This window comes from Pseudorasbora parva, chromosome 3 (assembly GCF_024679245.1).
Source record: "Pseudorasbora parva isolate DD20220531a chromosome 3, ASM2467924v1, whole genome shotgun sequence".
In the NCBI taxonomy this organism is placed as follows: domain Eukaryota; kingdom Metazoa; phylum Chordata; class Actinopteri; order Cypriniformes; family Gobionidae; genus Pseudorasbora; species Pseudorasbora parva.
In genome coordinates, this window is record NC_090174.1 from 41,984,309 (window position 1) to 42,001,414 (window position 17,106).

Consider the following 17,106-nt stretch of genomic DNA (forward strand, 5'->3'; position numbering starts at 1 on the left):
TACCTGCAGTTATCAGTATACTGTTATATTCCATTTCACACGGTGGCCAATTTAAATGTTACCAACTAAATGAGACATACTGAGTTTATAATTAAATTTATTAATTGCGTTTAATTATTGCATCTAAACACAATAGTGTTGTGCCAAGATTTTTCACGTGAATAAAGGCAAATATTGCACACTTTGCTTAATCACTGGTCTAGTCTGTTAAACTTGTCAGAAGTTCTCGTTTTTAATATGCCCTCGTAGCCTATTTTTTCTCTCATCAAAACCGAATACCATCAGTGGTTGTACATCAAGAGCAGGAACAGTTTTTGTGCTTTTTGTTTCGCGATCTGACCGGAACAAACAGAAAGTCTCTGCAACGGCGTTAAGCGTTAGATTAAAGCGCTCGTCTTTGTGAAGACTACATGAGCCGCGAGAGAAATCTGCTCCACTGATAACAGCGGCAACGAGCGCCAGATCGCCTCTTATTTAACAAACGAATGAAATGATACTCTTCAAGTTAACCAGAGATGTTTTGTTTGAATTAGTTAGGTTAATCCGTGAAGCAAGATGTTTTAAAAAAGTGGTAGGGACATGTCCAACCTGTCCCACCCGCAAATTACGCCTATGAGTTAAAAAAATTGGTTGATTGACGCCAATCGGACGTTCATGTTTTTTTTCCGTCTATTTGAAAGTTAGGCTAATAAACATGTTGCATATACGGCCTGATTATGTCATTTTTTTAAAGTTACATAAACTGCTTTCAGGAGTTTTTGACCGGCATATCATCAAAATGTCCGGAAAACGAAACCTCTGCCGGTCACTTTGACCGGCACCATTTTTTTCTAGCGGAAACTCTGGTTTTTGTATCAATCGGTCAACTACTAAGGTGGTCCACTTAAAACAAACCACCTGAATCCGCAGGCAGAGCCCAGAACACCCCCAAAACATATGCTATTTGACCGCAGGACAGGGAAGACATCCATTATGATGATGAAAAGGCTGGACATCTGACAGCTATGTAGATAGAGTCAAGCTGCACTTTAAAAAAATAGACTCAGTTATAAAATATCTGTATAAAATAGTTATAAAATAAATGTTGTCTACTGAGGAGAAAGGTTGAAGGTTTTATATTAGTGATGTACTGTAGAGCTGGCTGAGAGTCTAGTCTTAATGTTCACTAAAATCTCAATTTTGGATGTGCTCCTAATTTTTGCATCGCTAATGACCCGCATGTGTGTGTAAACAGAGGAACTGGGGTCAGTACCAAAATTATGGAGTAATTAATTCAAATGCGCTTAGAGCAGACTGTTGAAAGAAGGGGGAAGCTCCAAACAAACAGAATGACTGCCAATTCAGAGAACTGGAAGCACAAGACTCATAAAGACAAGAATGCAGTAGATTTTAAACAGGCCTTATTTACACATATATCAATGGGAACAAAAAGTCCACTTTAGGGATCAATTAAAGAAAAGCAGTCAAAAAATTCAAGAGCAATCCAAAATGCCCTGGAACCTATCACCAGTTCCAGTAATCCATTTAGTACACTAAGCTATTGATTTTAGTTGGTAATACTTTATTTTTTGATACGCCACTTTAGACATTCTACTAAGTTTAAATAACTACATGTCAACTACCAGTCATTAGAGTATTAGTAGACTGTCTACATAATATCTGCTTTTCTACTATCACTTTATTTAAATGGCCCCCCAACAGACATTGTACTGGCTATGTAACTTTTCAAGTACATGGCAACTTAATCTACCATAACCATAACATAATAGTATACTTTAATGAGAGTAACTTGACTTCTTATACTCTAATAAGAGTAACTTGACATGTAGTTGCAAAATAATGAGTTAGTGAACATGTAGTTATAAAGTTACTTCTAGTTTGTAGTATGTCTTAAGCGGAACAGTTTAGTCTCCTTTTTTATTATCATCATCACCTAGTGTGAAAATTGTAATATGTCACTTTCATTGATAGACATCAAAAGGGAAAGAAAAAACCCCACAATGCACTCTACATAGAGAGTACATTTGTGTATTGTTAATTGAGTTTGTGATTGTATGGTGAGACCGAGACCAATTTTCAGCTAAGGCTGAACAATAATAGCCTGGTCAATTCATTCAATTCATTACTTTATATTTATATAGCCTAGTACTTTAGATTCAGCTATAGGCCTATAATGTTGTTCACGCAAGTGCAAAAACATTGAAAAATAGGTTATAGCCTAAAAATCCCAATTTTTACAATAGGAAAAAACAGCCGACTCATCTTTTCTTTCATTTTAAAATCTTTTTTTACAAGAAATCCTGCAGGTCATAAAAAATGTTTCTCCACCTCCTTGAAAGCATGAGTGCTATCCATTATGTCTCCATATTTACCTAAATGTGGGGTATTCCTGGCTTTATTAGAGGCAAAAGCCATGTGTTGACTTTGAAACAGAGTAGACTTAACATGGTATGCATTTTTGGTGATTGAAATAACTCGATTTTTGTGTCAATACATGTTTAATGCAAACAATGCGTTGTCACTCTAATTCAGTGCGCCCAGCACTGCAAAAAAATAGACTGCGGCAAAGATCCCCAAACTGCTGTATACGGACCGCATCTGCGTGCAGTGTGAAAGATCTAACCGGCTAACACGCATACAGAAAAAAATATGCAGCACATACCACCGCAAATGGATTGTGTGAAAAAGGCGTAGCCTAATGTTTAAATTGTATTGTAGTTGTTATATTATGTAAAATGTAACTTTTTACTCTCTTTTAGGATGACATCTGTCTAGGGACTAGAGGTGAAAAATAGCCTTTTGGCTTACTCTGGCATATTGACAGAAATGTTTATTAATATGCACTGTCCCTGTAAATAAATAAATCAAATAAACGGAGCGAGCTGGAAAATCCAACTTTTCCCGAACACCGTGGGGAGGAGGGCCACAACATCATTGCCACAAAACTCAGTAAACATTCTGACTTCAACTTCTGGATATTCAGCAGCGTTGCCACAACTAACCGAATAGTTTGGCTCGCACCTTTCTCCACCACCATTACTGAACTATAGCTCAAACTAGCGCTCAACGTCATCGTTGTCAGCCACTCCCTCTGTTCGCTGACTTCAACTGGAATTTTAGATTATTATATTCAAATAAAAAGCATGGATCATATCAGTATCTCTGTCCTTGTGTGACATTTCCTCACACGGTTTCATTTTGTGCTTAATTTTCTCACAATTTCCACACACTGCTCTGCACCTAAATTTGAGCGTCAGTGAGACAAGTTGTGGAAGCGACTATTACTTTAACACAATTACTTCACTTTTACAATTTTATACAATTATTTACAATTTCCAATATAGTGAATTTAATAAAACAACTACAAAGAGTACACAGCACATTGGCACTCACTTGTTTTGGTGCTTGGAGCCCTGCAGGTGTGCATGATACTGCGCCACTGAATTCAATGTGACACTGCAGACATCACATGTGTAGCAGCGTTTTAGACCTACAGAGAAAACAGACACAAGCAAATAATGTCTTAAGTACAACAATTCTAATGCACATAACCTAACATGGCAACCAAGAAAAACTAAGCAGCTGTGAAATCTTATCACAGATGTATTTCAATGACATTATCTTTATTTAGAGGACAAAATATAATATTCTTTAAAAAAAAACAAAAAAAACATTACAAGCACAATTTTTATACATGGCCTCTCCACCACGCTAAGCTAAAAGCAGAGTGGTCAATAAACCCTTATCATGTCATTCCCCAGAACAGAAGGAGTGGGGAATGAGATAACACTGGTCTCTATCGCTCTCAGTCAGCCGCGGCTCACACGGGTCACTGCTCTGCTGTGTTTCGCAGTTCTGCCTGATCAACTCTCCTGATTACCGTACCCTGAGGGAATGTGTGTGGAGAGAATCAATTAAAGAGACATAAATATAGAAATGCCAAGCCTTTATTTATTTATTTGAGTTTTTAAGAACTAGGAAATTACAATGGAAGGTCTCTCCATGAAATGAGATGCCTAGGAATGGCGGACCTTTTGAAGCTCCTGTGTTCTCTTTGTGTGTGTGTGTGTGTGTGTGTGTGTCAAGTGACATTATAAATATTTGACAATACCGTGTGGCTTGTAGTGCAGTTTGGGATACTGATGTTGTCGCACTTGTAAGGGCGAGAGAGGGGAAGCCAGGAAGTGTGTCACTCTTAAGCAGCTATGAAGTAAAATTAAAAGAGTGAAAGTTGGCTGAAAGGAGTACTCTTCATATTCATTTTCAGTGTTGGGAAAGCCACTTTGAAACTTTACATTTCTTCTTCATCAGAGAACGCTGCTCATAACTGCTTGTCTGGATCTTTAATCCTATGTAAGAATTCATCATAATAGCATATTATTAGTGTGTAGTGTGTGATCCAGTGTGTATCTGTATTTGCACTCGATAAATAATTACATTTCCAACGTGTTATTGCCTTGGTGAGTAATGTAGCCAATCACAGACATGTTTGTAGATATCTACAACCGAATTGGCCAATCACAGGTGTTGAACTTGGAATCCACTCAGCGCTCGAGTGTTTGTCCAGGTGCTGAGTTCAGTTAACAAGCGCGTCTCTGTAAGTGCAGACATTGTGAAAATAAGAGATATTGTATTCCAGCTTCACAGCGGAACTTTGAGAGATTGCATTTATTGAATGAGTGACAGCTTTTAGTGATTATTAAGGGAGCACACTTTCCAATGCTGTCTGGGCAATACAATTATTATTTATTTTTTATTAATAGGTTTATAATATATTCAGAATTTGAATAAAACTTTTGTTTTCCATTCGTGACAAGTGGCCACATACACGCTTTAATACACTGACCCATCCGTATATACATGCGGGATTCACTCGAAAAATATGATGACTGACAGTTATATAATAATCATGTCGAAATCAGGCTCATAAAAATGTCAGGGAAAGATGATTCCTGGCTGCATGTCATTATCTGTGGATCACTGAATCTGTGGTAAGTTGTAAGGAACACTATATTGAGCCCACACTTTTAGTTTAAACTGATAATTGTTTGGTCAACTCATGTTTTCCTCTATTAACTCCAGTCACACAGCAGCTGTTCTGCCACTCAGCCCCGGCTGAGGGGGCGTGTTCCGGCGGGAAAGTGACATCAACGCATTCCCTCTATTGTGGATTTATCATAATGTTGTTAACATGTATCCTTCTCCTCTTACACACTTTGGTCAGTTCAAAAATATTTTATGCTATTGTATATTATTTATTTGAAAGAATCAAAAGTGCGGTTTTGTCTACCCTTGTGTTGTGCGAGGTTGATAAGGGATTTAGAGAGTAATTCATGTAGTAATCTAATGACAATGTTGAAGATGTAATAAGTAGCTAGTAATAAATTACTTTGAGTAATAATACATCAACACTAAATAATACATGGCAAAAAAATACATACAAAAACAGTGTTCTGTCACATCAAAGTAGTAGTCACACTACTAAAAATGTAAAAAAATAAAGTAGCATCATTCCTTTTAGGTAGTTACTTTCCTGAAATCTACCCATTTTTGTGTTGACTTTGGACAGCAAAAAGCTTGTCACTTACATGACACAGAAGCACTTTGGCTCTCCTTCAGTGCGGTTTCCTGCCCACAACCCCCCACCCCCACCCCTTATGGATTAAGCATCCCGTGTAATTGCTGTCATGTTGCACTAATGATATTGCAGCTGAAAAATGGTCTTTGCAATCTCCTCGACCAAATTGAGTTAAGCCCATAAACAACATTTGGAGGAGAAGGGTATGCAGAAATTAATGTCTTGGCTGTTGATTCATCATCATGGGGCGGCAGTGGCTCAGTGGTTCATGTAGCTTGTCTACAAACCGAAAGGTTGGTGGTTCGATCCCCGGTTCCACTTGACCAAGTGTCGAGGTGTCCTTGAGCAAGACACCTAACCCCAGCTGCTCCCGGCGAGCTGGATGGCGCCTTACATGGCTGACATCGCCGTCGGTGTATGAATGGGTGAATGTGAGGCAAAAATGTAAAGCGCTTTGGATGGCCATAGGGTCTGTTAAAAGCGCTATATGAATGCAGTCCATTTACCATCATGCTTAATTTTAACCATTCTCATACATATAGAGTGTCCTGCCTCCGTTGATATGCACTTGCTGTGTATTACAGCAAGTTGGCAAAAAAAAAAAAAAAAAAAAGTGACACTGACAGACTGGGAACAAAGACTTCCTTCTCTGTCTCTGTTATACCCAAGAGCCTGATTATTTCTGCCACTGGGCAGCCAGCAGGAGTTTTTAAAAGTTGCTAATCATATCAGCAACAGTGAAACTGAACAGCACAGCAAAAAACAATATTTTCCCTTCACAACTTTTAATGCACCTGGATACACAGTCATAAACAAAATATTTTTTTACTTCAGCAGTTTAACATTTGTACAATGTACCTATGTCTCAGACGGATGGCCACATAAAGAATCGGCAGATTTTTTTTTATTGCATTTTTTGGGGAGCGGGGGGATTTCTGCAGAATTTCAGCTGAGTTTTGTGAGTACTGATTCAATCTGGGCCTGCTGATGACCATGATCGCCTCTATGTTTACAGTCAGTTTATTTTATTGGTGGGATAAAAACAACCCCTCCTTATTCCCCACACACTCTTGGGTCCTGAAATTGAGAGGATGTGGCGGAACCGTATAGCTCGTGGTGACTCACAGCTGGCCTTTTGACAGGCCGCCTCTCAAATGCTTTTTGAAAAGGTGAAATAATTGAGCACCGCCCGGGCATCCATCAATGTTAGCCATCCGTTCTGCTTGTCGTGCTGCCAACGGAACACATAAGCAATAAAGAGTCAACCAGTGCATAACTCCTGTGAAGTCTCTCTCATCTTTGTCGCCATTGTCTCAGATTTATTACTGTTAGCCAGCACATCTTCCGAATGGGACTAGAGGAACCACAAGTGGAATAAATTACCAGAGATTGAATGTTGCCTGTTTTCTCTACTCATTTCACAGTTGGTTTATATATATATATATATATATATATATATATATATATATATATATAAATAAAATACACACCTAAAGGATTATTAGGAACACCATACTAATACTGTGTTTGACCCCCTCTCACCTTCAGAACTGCCTTAATTCTACATGGCATTGATTCAACAAGGTGCCGAAAGCATTCTTTAGAAATGTTGGCCCATATTCATAGGATAGCATCTGGCAGTTGATTGAGATTTGTGGGATGCACATCAAGGGCACGAAACGCCTGTTCCACCACATCCCAAAGATGCTCTATTGGGTTGAGATCTGGTGACTGTGGGGGCCATTTTAGTACAGTGAACTCATTGTCATGTTCAAGAAACCAATTTGAATTGATTCGAGCTTTGTGACATGGTGCATTATCCTGCTGGAAGTAGCCATCAGAGGATGGGTACATGGTGGTCATGAAGGGATGGACATGGTCAGAAACAATGCTCAGGGGAACTGTGGCATTTAAACGATGCCCAATTGGCACTAAGGGGCCTAAAGTGTGGCAAGAAAACATCCCCCATTACCATTACACCTCCACCAGCAGCCTGCATAGTGGTAGCAAGGCATGATGGATCCATGTTCTCATTCTGTTTACGCCAAATTCTGACTCTACCATCTGAATATCTCAACAGAAATCGACCAGGCAACATTTTTCCAGTCTTCAACTGTACAATTTTGGTGAGCTTGTGCAAATTGTAGCCTCTTTTTCCTATTTGTAGTAAAGATGAGTGGTACCTGTTGTTGTAGTATTGTGTGTGTGTGTGTGTGTGTGTGTGTGTGTGTGTGTGTATATATATACATACATAAGCATACATACATACAGGGAGTGCAGAATTATTAGGCAAGTTGTATTTTTGAGGATTTATTTTATTATTGAACAACAACCATGTTCTCAATGAACACAAACTCATTAATATCAAAGCTGAATATTTTTGGAAGTTTTAGTTTTTAGTTTTTAGTTTTAGCTATTTTAGGGGGATATCTGTGACTATTACTGTGCATAATTATTAGGCAACTTAACAAAAAACAAATTTATACCCATTTCAATTATTTGTTTTTACCAGTGAAACCAATATAACATCTTAACATTCACAAATATACATTTCTGACATTCAATATACATTTCAAACCAAACAAAAACAAATCAGTGACCAATATAGCCACCTTTCTTTGCAAGGACACTCAAAAGCCTGCCATCCATGGATTCTGTCTGTTTTGATCTGTTCACCATCAACATTGCGTGCAGCAGCAACCACAGCCTCCCAGACACTGTTCAGAGAGGTGTACTGTTTTCCCTCGTTTTAAATCGCACATTTGATGATGGACCACAGGTTCTCAATGGGGTTCAGATCAGGTGAACAAGGAGGCCATATCATTAGATTTTCTTCTTTTATACCCTTTCTTGCCAGCCACGCTGTGGAGTACTTGGACGCGTGTGATGGAGCATTGTCCTGCATGAAAATCATGTTTTTCTTGAAGGATGCAGACTTCTTCCTGTACCACTGCTTGAAGAAGGTGTCTTCCAGAAACTGGCAGTAGGACTGGGAGTTGAGCTTGACTCCATCCTCAACCCGAAAAGGCCCCACAAGCTCATCTTTGATGATACCAGCCCAAACCAGTACTCCACCTCCACCTTGCTGGCGTCTGAGTCGGACTGGAGCTCTCTGCCCTTTACCAATCCAGCCACGGGCCCATCCATCTGGCCCATCAAGACCCATGGCTCTCATTTCATCAGTCCATAAAACCTTAGAAAAATCAGTCTTGAGATATTTCTTGGCCCAGTCTTGACGTTTCAGCTTGTGTGTCTTGTTCAGTGGTGGTCGACTTTCTGCCTTTCTTACCTTGGCCATGTCTCTGAGTATTGCACACCTTGTGCTTTTGGGCACTCCAGTGATGTTGCAGCTCTGAAATATGGCCAAACTGGTGGCAAGTGGCATCTTGGCAGCTGCACGCTTGACTTTTCTCAGTTCACGGGCAGTTATTTTGCGCCTTGGTTTTTCCAAAAAAAAAGTCCCTGTTGACTATTTTGAATGAAACACTTGATTGTTTGATGATCACGCTTCAGAAGCTTGGCTATTTTAAGACTGCTGCATCCCTCTGCAATATATCTCACTATTTTTGACTTTTCTGAGCCTGTCAAGTCCTTCTTTTGACCCATTTTGCCAAAGGAAAGGAAGTTGCCTAATAATTATGCACACCTGATATAGGGTGTTGATGTCATTAGACCACACCCCTTCTCATTACATGCACATCACCTAATATGCTTAATTGGTAGTAGGCTTTCCAGCCTATACAGCTTGGAGTAAGACAACATGCATAACGGATGATGTGGTCAAAATATTCATTTGCCTAATAATTCTGCACTCCCAGTATAAATATAATTTATTTAAAAAAACATTTTGACCGTTAAAAGACGTTTTGACCATTTGGCTGAGAATGATATTTAGAATAAAAATGTGAAGTAGATGGAACTGAACCAACAGCTTGCAGAATTCCTAGGGCACAATAAAATTTAACGATGCCTTCAGGGATATTATAACCTCAGGCTTCTAGTCTCGTCAGGGATCATAACACCACTGAACTGGGACATGCCCTGGGACATACTTACTGAGATCCCAATCTGTCGATCCTAAAGTTTAAACTTAAACTACTTAGAATAATAGTTAGACTATTATTCACTAACCATTACACTGTGTGTGTGTGTGTGTGTGTGTGTGTGTGTGTGTGTGTGTGTGTGTATGTATCCATGTATCTATATATGTGTGTATGTATATATACATATATAGGCATAAGATTATGACCATTATGACTTGATGACCACTTTTACCGCCTCTTCATCATGGCACCTGTTTGTGGGTGGGATATATTTTTTACAAGGGACAAATTGTGATGGTTAGATGACTGGGTCAGAGCTTCTCTAAAACTGCAGCTCTTGTTGGGTGTTCCCGGTCTGCAGTGGTCAGTATCTTTCAAAAGTGGTCCAAGGAAGGAACAGTGCTGAACAAGTGACAGGGTCATAGTCTGCCAAGGCCTACTCACTAAACTTGGCCGAGCTCATGAAACGATTGCAATTTGATGACATCAGCACGTGGGATAGTAGCATATTCAAATGAGAGCTTTAAAGGGATAGTTTAAAAGTTGATGTTTATATGCTTACCCCCAGGGTATCCAAGATTTAGGGTGTGTTTGTTTCTTCAGTAGAACACAAATTAAGATTTTTAACTCACCCCGTTGCTCGTATAATGCATGTCAAAGGGGTCTAATAATAAACATAACCCCATAAACATAACAATAACTGGTAAGATATAGTTAACATGTAGTTTAAAGCAGCTTGCCCTGTCAGATTCTCTGAGCGATAGGCTTCTTGTGCTGACAGACAGATTATACACGTATACGTACATACTTGTTGTGTTTAATGCATTTTAAATGCGGTGCTTTCTTCAGTGCACAGCTTAACTTACATTTCACAGGTATATTCTCCATCTGTAAATTTTCAAAAGTCATGCAAATATGTCAATTTTTCTGTCAGGAGGACAGGACGAGCCCTCTGCAAGTAAATATATGCTAAAATTCAGGCTTCCGTGAACCAGCACCACCACGCACCAAACAGATGGAGCGCAATAATTTGGACTAAAATTATTACTACATGCCTACATTATACAATGTATTTATTTATAGCCTTCAGTATCAACATTGTTTTTAGCACATAATTGGCCAGAATGTGAAATGAAATTATTAAAATAAATACAGATTTTTTTTTATCCAATTAGAAAATAGCAGGATATATACCATGTATCGCCATTCAACCAATATGTTGTGCCCAGCCCTATTAAGTATCCTGATATCCTGTGTTATGCAGAAACCACATTTTAAATACTTATTAAAATGGTCGCTGTATAATGAATATTTTTTGTGTGATTATTTAGTACCCTGTTAAAATAATGTAATTACATAATTACCATTAAATGTAACAAAGATATAATAAAGGCAGCATCAATTTTTATTTTATTTTTTATTTTATCTGAAAAAAGGTTAACAGTGATCAGATTGCTTACAAATCAGTGAAGCTGATCGGGTTCGGAACCATGGATGTCTGTCTGTCTGTCTAGAGAACGAGTAAGCACGAGTAACCATGTGTATATGTCCACATGCTCTCTCCACTAATTCCTCCACATATCTAGTAATGCCAATACAGTACAGGACAAGCGCACTGTCAAGTTGAACATTTATGAACTTCAAGGCAACACTGGTTCATCTATTTTTCACCTTTGGGACATCTGCCTGCCTGATGGTACAGTACAGACCTCGCTTTGACTCACTGAGCCAGGAAACCCAAGCATATGATTGCAGGGAGCCTTGAGAACAGAAAGATTCTGGACAGTGTTTCATGCATGAGCATAAGAGCAGAGGTCAAATTCAAAACATCCTGTCGTAATCAGCACATTATCAAGCACTAACCTGTCGAACAGGCTTGAATCATGTTTTTATTGTAAATGTAAATGTTTTTGCCTCAGAGTTCCATGTGATTACATAAATTTGTCATTAGCTCTGCTGTGTGGATTTAAATATGGGAAAAATATGCTAAACAGCAATGAATGAGAAAAATATGCCCATATTTGTACAGTGACAGGCAGATGGCACCTAAGTGGTGGGTAATTCAGCAAACGTTGATTCACTTCTGCTGCAGAAAAAACACATCAACCATATCAAATTGAAAAAGCCCACGGCCAGTCCCCATATTTACCGGTGCAAATAGAACACAACATAATTAAATTAGTATCTCACCTGATTATATTCAAATATGCTACTAATAATTACAGTACCTCAATTATGTGGTAAAAGCACCTTATATAGTTTAACCAAAATATAAAATTCACATATACACACATATTATTATTGTGCGACTGAACCCATCGTACAGCAGCAAAGTTTCGTGATTATTATGCAAGAATATGAGAATAGTTCCTAGCCATATCAGTCTAAAAAAATCACAACTTTTAAATTTCCGTCAATCTTAGTACACAATGTAACTAAATTTTCGAGCGCGATGCTAATGGTCTTATCCGATTCAATTATGTATGCTAAGTTTAAGCTATGCTAAAAGTGCTACTGCCAGATACAGAGATCGGCCGAATGAATTTGAAACCGGTAAAACTCAACGGTTTAATTCTAAGGGACTTTGAAAAAAGCCTTTTTTTTTAAAAAGAAAAGAAAAAAAGTGGAGTGTTTCTTTCAGTCATTGCATTGCTAAATAATAAAATAACTGTCTAAAAACACAAAGCAAGTTACCATTTTGTTTTGCTGAGAATATGGTGAAAGCCTCGGATTGATGTTACATATTAGAAGGTTTTGTGCAATGTTACATGCTTTGCAGTGTTATTATTGCCAGCATTTTGCTTGGAATGAGTAAACAGAAAATATATGCATTTTAAATGCGGTGCTTTCTTCAGTGCACAGCTTAACTTACATTTCACAGGTATATTCTCCATCTGTAAATTTTCAAAAGTCATGCAAATATGTCAATTTTTCTGTCAGGAGGACAGGACGAGCCCTCTGCAAGTAAATATATGCTAAAATTCAGGCTTCCGTGAACCAGCACCACCACGCACCAAACAGATGGAGCGCAATAATTTGGACTAAAATTATTACTACATGCCTACATTATACAATGTATTTATTTATAGCCTTCAGTATCAACATTGTTTTTAGCACATAATTGGCCAGAATGTGAAATGAAATTATTAAAATAAATACAGATTTTTTTTTATCCAATTAGAAAATAGATTCAATTATGTATGCTAAGTTTAAGCTATGCTAAAAGTGCTACTGCCAGATACAGAGATCGGCCGAATGAATTTGAAACCGGTAAAACTCAACGGTTTAATTCTAAGGGACTTTGAAAAAAGCCTTTTTTTTTAAAAAGAAAAGAAAAAAAGTGGAGTGTTTCTTTCAGTCATTGCATTGCTAAATAATAAAATAACTGTCTAAAAACACAAAGCAAGTTACCATTTTGTTTTGCTGAGAATATGGTGAAAGCCTCGGATTGATGTTACATATTAGAAGGTTTTGTGCAATGTTACATGCTTTGCAGTGTTATTATTGCCAGCATTTTGCTTGGAATGAGTAAACAGAAAATATAAAATAAATACTGTAAATAAAATGTTCATCAAATGTTGTCAGCATGAAAACTGCAACATGATAGCTTTGTGAGACAGATTGCTTTGAAAAAAGAGGCCATCATGCATAATTCCAACACTGTGAAATGACAGCTCAAATCACAAGGGCTTCCTCCACTGTCTATCAGAGTGTTGTGAAAGAGGAAAATAATCCCCATTTGCTGCCTCTTTCAAAATGACTATGGATTGGCCCTCTAATGAGTCAGGTTTTTGTTCAGTGTTAAGTGTTAAAAGGATGGGTTGGATGAATGTGAGGGTGAAAATAGCAACTGCACACTCGTACATGAGGAAAATGACTCGGAGTGAAGAGCAAAAGAGGAAGAGGGAAATGAGGTCTGCTCTTCAGTTCACTGCAGAAAAAAAACTAAATTTGACAGGCTTTAGACATCTATTACTGCACACCACAAACACCTCACTGTACGGATGCAGTTTAGTTTCAGAGCAGGAAACATTTATGAGCACTAAATATATCTGTACAAACAAAACTGGGTCCTAAAAAGCCACCAAGGATGAAATATAAATAAAATTAAAAAATATGTGATAAAAGGAAAAACACCTTCACAGTAACAGCTATAAGAAAAGTAGAAATAGAAAATTAATAGATACACATGTAAATCAATCAATAGCTAACTGATATAAATTGATTTTCAAATATCATGTATTACATTTTTGCCTTATTTAAATATAACTGCTGATCAACACCATGCTAGTTACAAAGAGATGTCTGTCTGTTTGTCCATCTATCTACCATCCATCCATCCATCCATCCATTCTATTTTAACCAACTGACTGAAATACATTTACAAATATATGTATTACATAACTATGTATGTATTGTCCTTATTTTGTTTAAATATCCTTTGATCAGTAAATCATTCTTCCAAGTTCAGAAGAAGCAATGACTCCAATTCTTTGTTAGTTCTTCATCAACTGCATAACCGCCCCAATCACTGCATACAGTTGAAGTTTACAGCTGTAAAACAAAAAACAAAAAAACTTTTGCATTTGTTATAATGTTTAACTGGAGTACACCACCTGGTTAGTGACCCCTTTTCTACAGCGCAGGAGAACCCATTGAAGTTTACTTGAAAAATAACGGTAGCCCTCCCTTTGTGTACTTTAAATAGAGAGGTGCTGCAATTCAAAGCTGCAGGAAAGAGAAAACGTGCCGTGCACTCACAGATACACACATGTATGCGAAAAACCACGCAGACGTACTGCTCAACAGAAAATCTATGAATATTTCATGATGTTGCGGTCTTCAAAGTGTGACTGCTGCCTCCCTCTCTGATGCTCTGAACAGCAGACAACATTCAAAGGATGCCCGGGACAGATATATGCAAAGAGAGAAAAGGCAGAAAAGTCTAAGGCAAGCAGACAGAAGAAAAAAAAAGGGGAGGGATACTGAAATAGAGACAGAGGCAAGTGTTGTAGGTGTTAACGCTGTGTGTGAAAGATGAGCCTGCCACCAGCAGCTCCCAGCCCGATGAATTAGGCAGCAAGTTCTCCTGCAACATTCCCTTCTCTGCCAAATAACACACTCGCTCTCTCGCTGGCTGTTAGGGTGATTTGCCACATCATTACTAATTGATAATCACGTTGGAGAGAAGCCATCAGAGGAGTACTACCGAACTCTGCAGTGTCTGCGCTGACATTTCCTGGCTGGAGTAATGACTAGGTGACATTAGTGAGAGACCTTGCAGGGAGGACAGTGAGAACGGGCAGCCAAGGGGAAAATTGCAGAGATGGTTAGCTTATCCATTTTTCCCTCCTTAACCCAGCGAAGAGGAAATGTGTATGAAAGATCAGTTGTGGTGCCAGTATATACTGACTGGCTATTTCTACAGGTCCATTTTGGTCCAGGCCTTTCTGATGCACACATGACAGTGTGACAATGAATGCAAACTGAAAGCATCAGAAATAATAACTGGATAGGAAGGACGGGGATGGTTGTAGCATCATCAGTTTAAAACTCACCGAGTACAAATGTAAAGGTACAATTTTCACTCACTCTGGGGTCACACCTCTGAAGAAAGTACAGATTAATGTTAAATGACAGAATATCATATGGTTCAGCAGATTGTCTAGTTTCATTTGACATTTTAACATTTACTCAAAACTTTCACCTTCTGTTCAAAAGTTTAGGGTCAAATAGTTTTACTGTATTTTTGCAAAATATTATTGCTGAACTGTTTTCATATAGTTACAGTTACTCCTGTGATTAGGCCTTTCGCGATAAAGTCAATAAATCAATTAATCGCACAAAAAAAAAAAAAAAAAAATAGCTCACATTTTTTTTGGCCATGATAATTTCCACTTGCATGCTTGTTTGTTTTCCTCGTCTCTCTCGTTGACAGGTGCTGGTCTGATGAGACGTCATGCACAGCCAGATTCTTCTGGATCTCGTTCTTCGGTTGCGGAGCCACACGCAAAGTTACAAAATTTGACTTGCACACCGCCAAGTGGGGTCTCGCACACTCCGCATTGACGTCATTTTTGCCGCGGGCACCTTCGCACTTGTGCGGACACGTCGAGTATAAACGAGGCTTAAAGCTACACTGAAGATGGTAGTTTGATAAATGCAAGTTAATTATTCAGTTCAATCTTTGTGTCACATGAGTTCCTGTAGAGATAGCGATACACATTCTCCTTTTTTTGCCAAATAAATGAAAAGCATGTCATCAATGTCTTCTCTCTTGCTGTTTCAAAATCTCACCTAGCTTTCCTCAGAGATGGTCAAGTCAAGTTCAGTTTGTGCAAGATTACATGATATAACTTTTTTTTAAATACTCTATCCTAAATTGTTGATAATTAGGCTATATGTGATATGTTGAAGCACGTTTCTGGAGTGTTAACGGTTTTGTGACCCTAAAACCGTGATATGAACCAAACCGTGGGTTTTGTGAACCGTGCCACCCCTAATATGCACCTAAAACAATCATCCATTGCAGTTTTCATCCATTGTTTTTGTTTTTTGTTAATTTATTGTGGATTTTTAAAATGTTTTTCGTTTTCAGTGTTAAATAGTCTAAAATTGATCTGTGAAAAATGTTACCTGCATTATTATGCCATTATCATTATTTTAGATGAAAATTGTCTCAGAACGCCAATATTATCATATTGCAATTATTTTTCTGGCCAATTTATCGTCCAGCAAAATGTGTTATTGTGACAGGCCTACCTGTGATGACAGCTGAGTTTACAGCAGCCATTATTTCAATCTTTAGTATCACTTGATCGTTGGATGAATAGAAAGTTCTGAAGAACAGCATTTATTTGAAATAAAACATTTTAAATGTCTTTACTGTAACTTTTCATCAATTTAATGGATGTCTTCTGAATAAAAAAATATTCTCTGATATCCCAATAAACAAAGAGCTATAAATGCGCCATAAATGACAAATTCAATTGTGTACTGACACACGGACCCATGTCAGCCTGTGTCTGTGCACGCGTTTGCCGCCTGTCAGCGCTCATGTGAGAATTACGAAATATGTATTATTTCTAGGCTTACTAATCTTGAATGGACAAATACACAAATAATTATGCCTAAATGTCCGTCTTGGCAGTTATGTCTTGAGTGAACAAGTTTGGGACGTGTGTCTGTAAGGTCTGTGCATTATTGTAGGTCTTAAAGTGAAAGCAACCTTAGGATATACCTGCTCCTGTCTGTGTCAATAATGTTAACTCAAAAAACATCAACAGGGGGAAAAAACAACAGTATCTGTATCTTTGTTGTATTTATTTGTTCTATTGTCATTTGTTTTTTAGTTCTTATTTTTATTACTGACTGTTTACTTGATTCATTACTTGAATGAATTGAAGTTGTGATTTTTCTTTTTTTAAACCAAGTTTTAAAGGGATTGTTCACCCAGAAATGAAATGTTGATGTTTATCTGCTTAC

General features: G+C 38.0%; 1 protein-coding gene and 1 long non-coding RNA gene across 3 annotated transcripts in view; one reads left to right on the forward strand and one right to left on the reverse strand.

Moving 5' to 3' along the window:
* Positions 1-17,106, forward strand: part of LOC137071180 (uncharacterized) — a 157,171-nt gene that overhangs the window by 73,201 nt on the left and 66,864 nt on the right. The gene's annotated exons all lie outside the window — the stretch shown is intronic.
* The window catches only part of zmat4a (zinc finger, matrin-type 4a), a 129,913-nt gene that overhangs the window by 24,159 nt on the left and 88,648 nt on the right, over positions 1-17,106 (reverse strand). For both annotated transcript variants that reach the window (XM_067438929.1, XM_067438928.1), the window contains one exon: positions 3,394-3,490. In XM_067438929.1, coding sequence (XP_067295030.1) covers positions 3,394-3,490 — 97 coding nt within the window. The remainder of the gene's footprint in view (positions 1-3,393; positions 3,491-17,106) is intronic.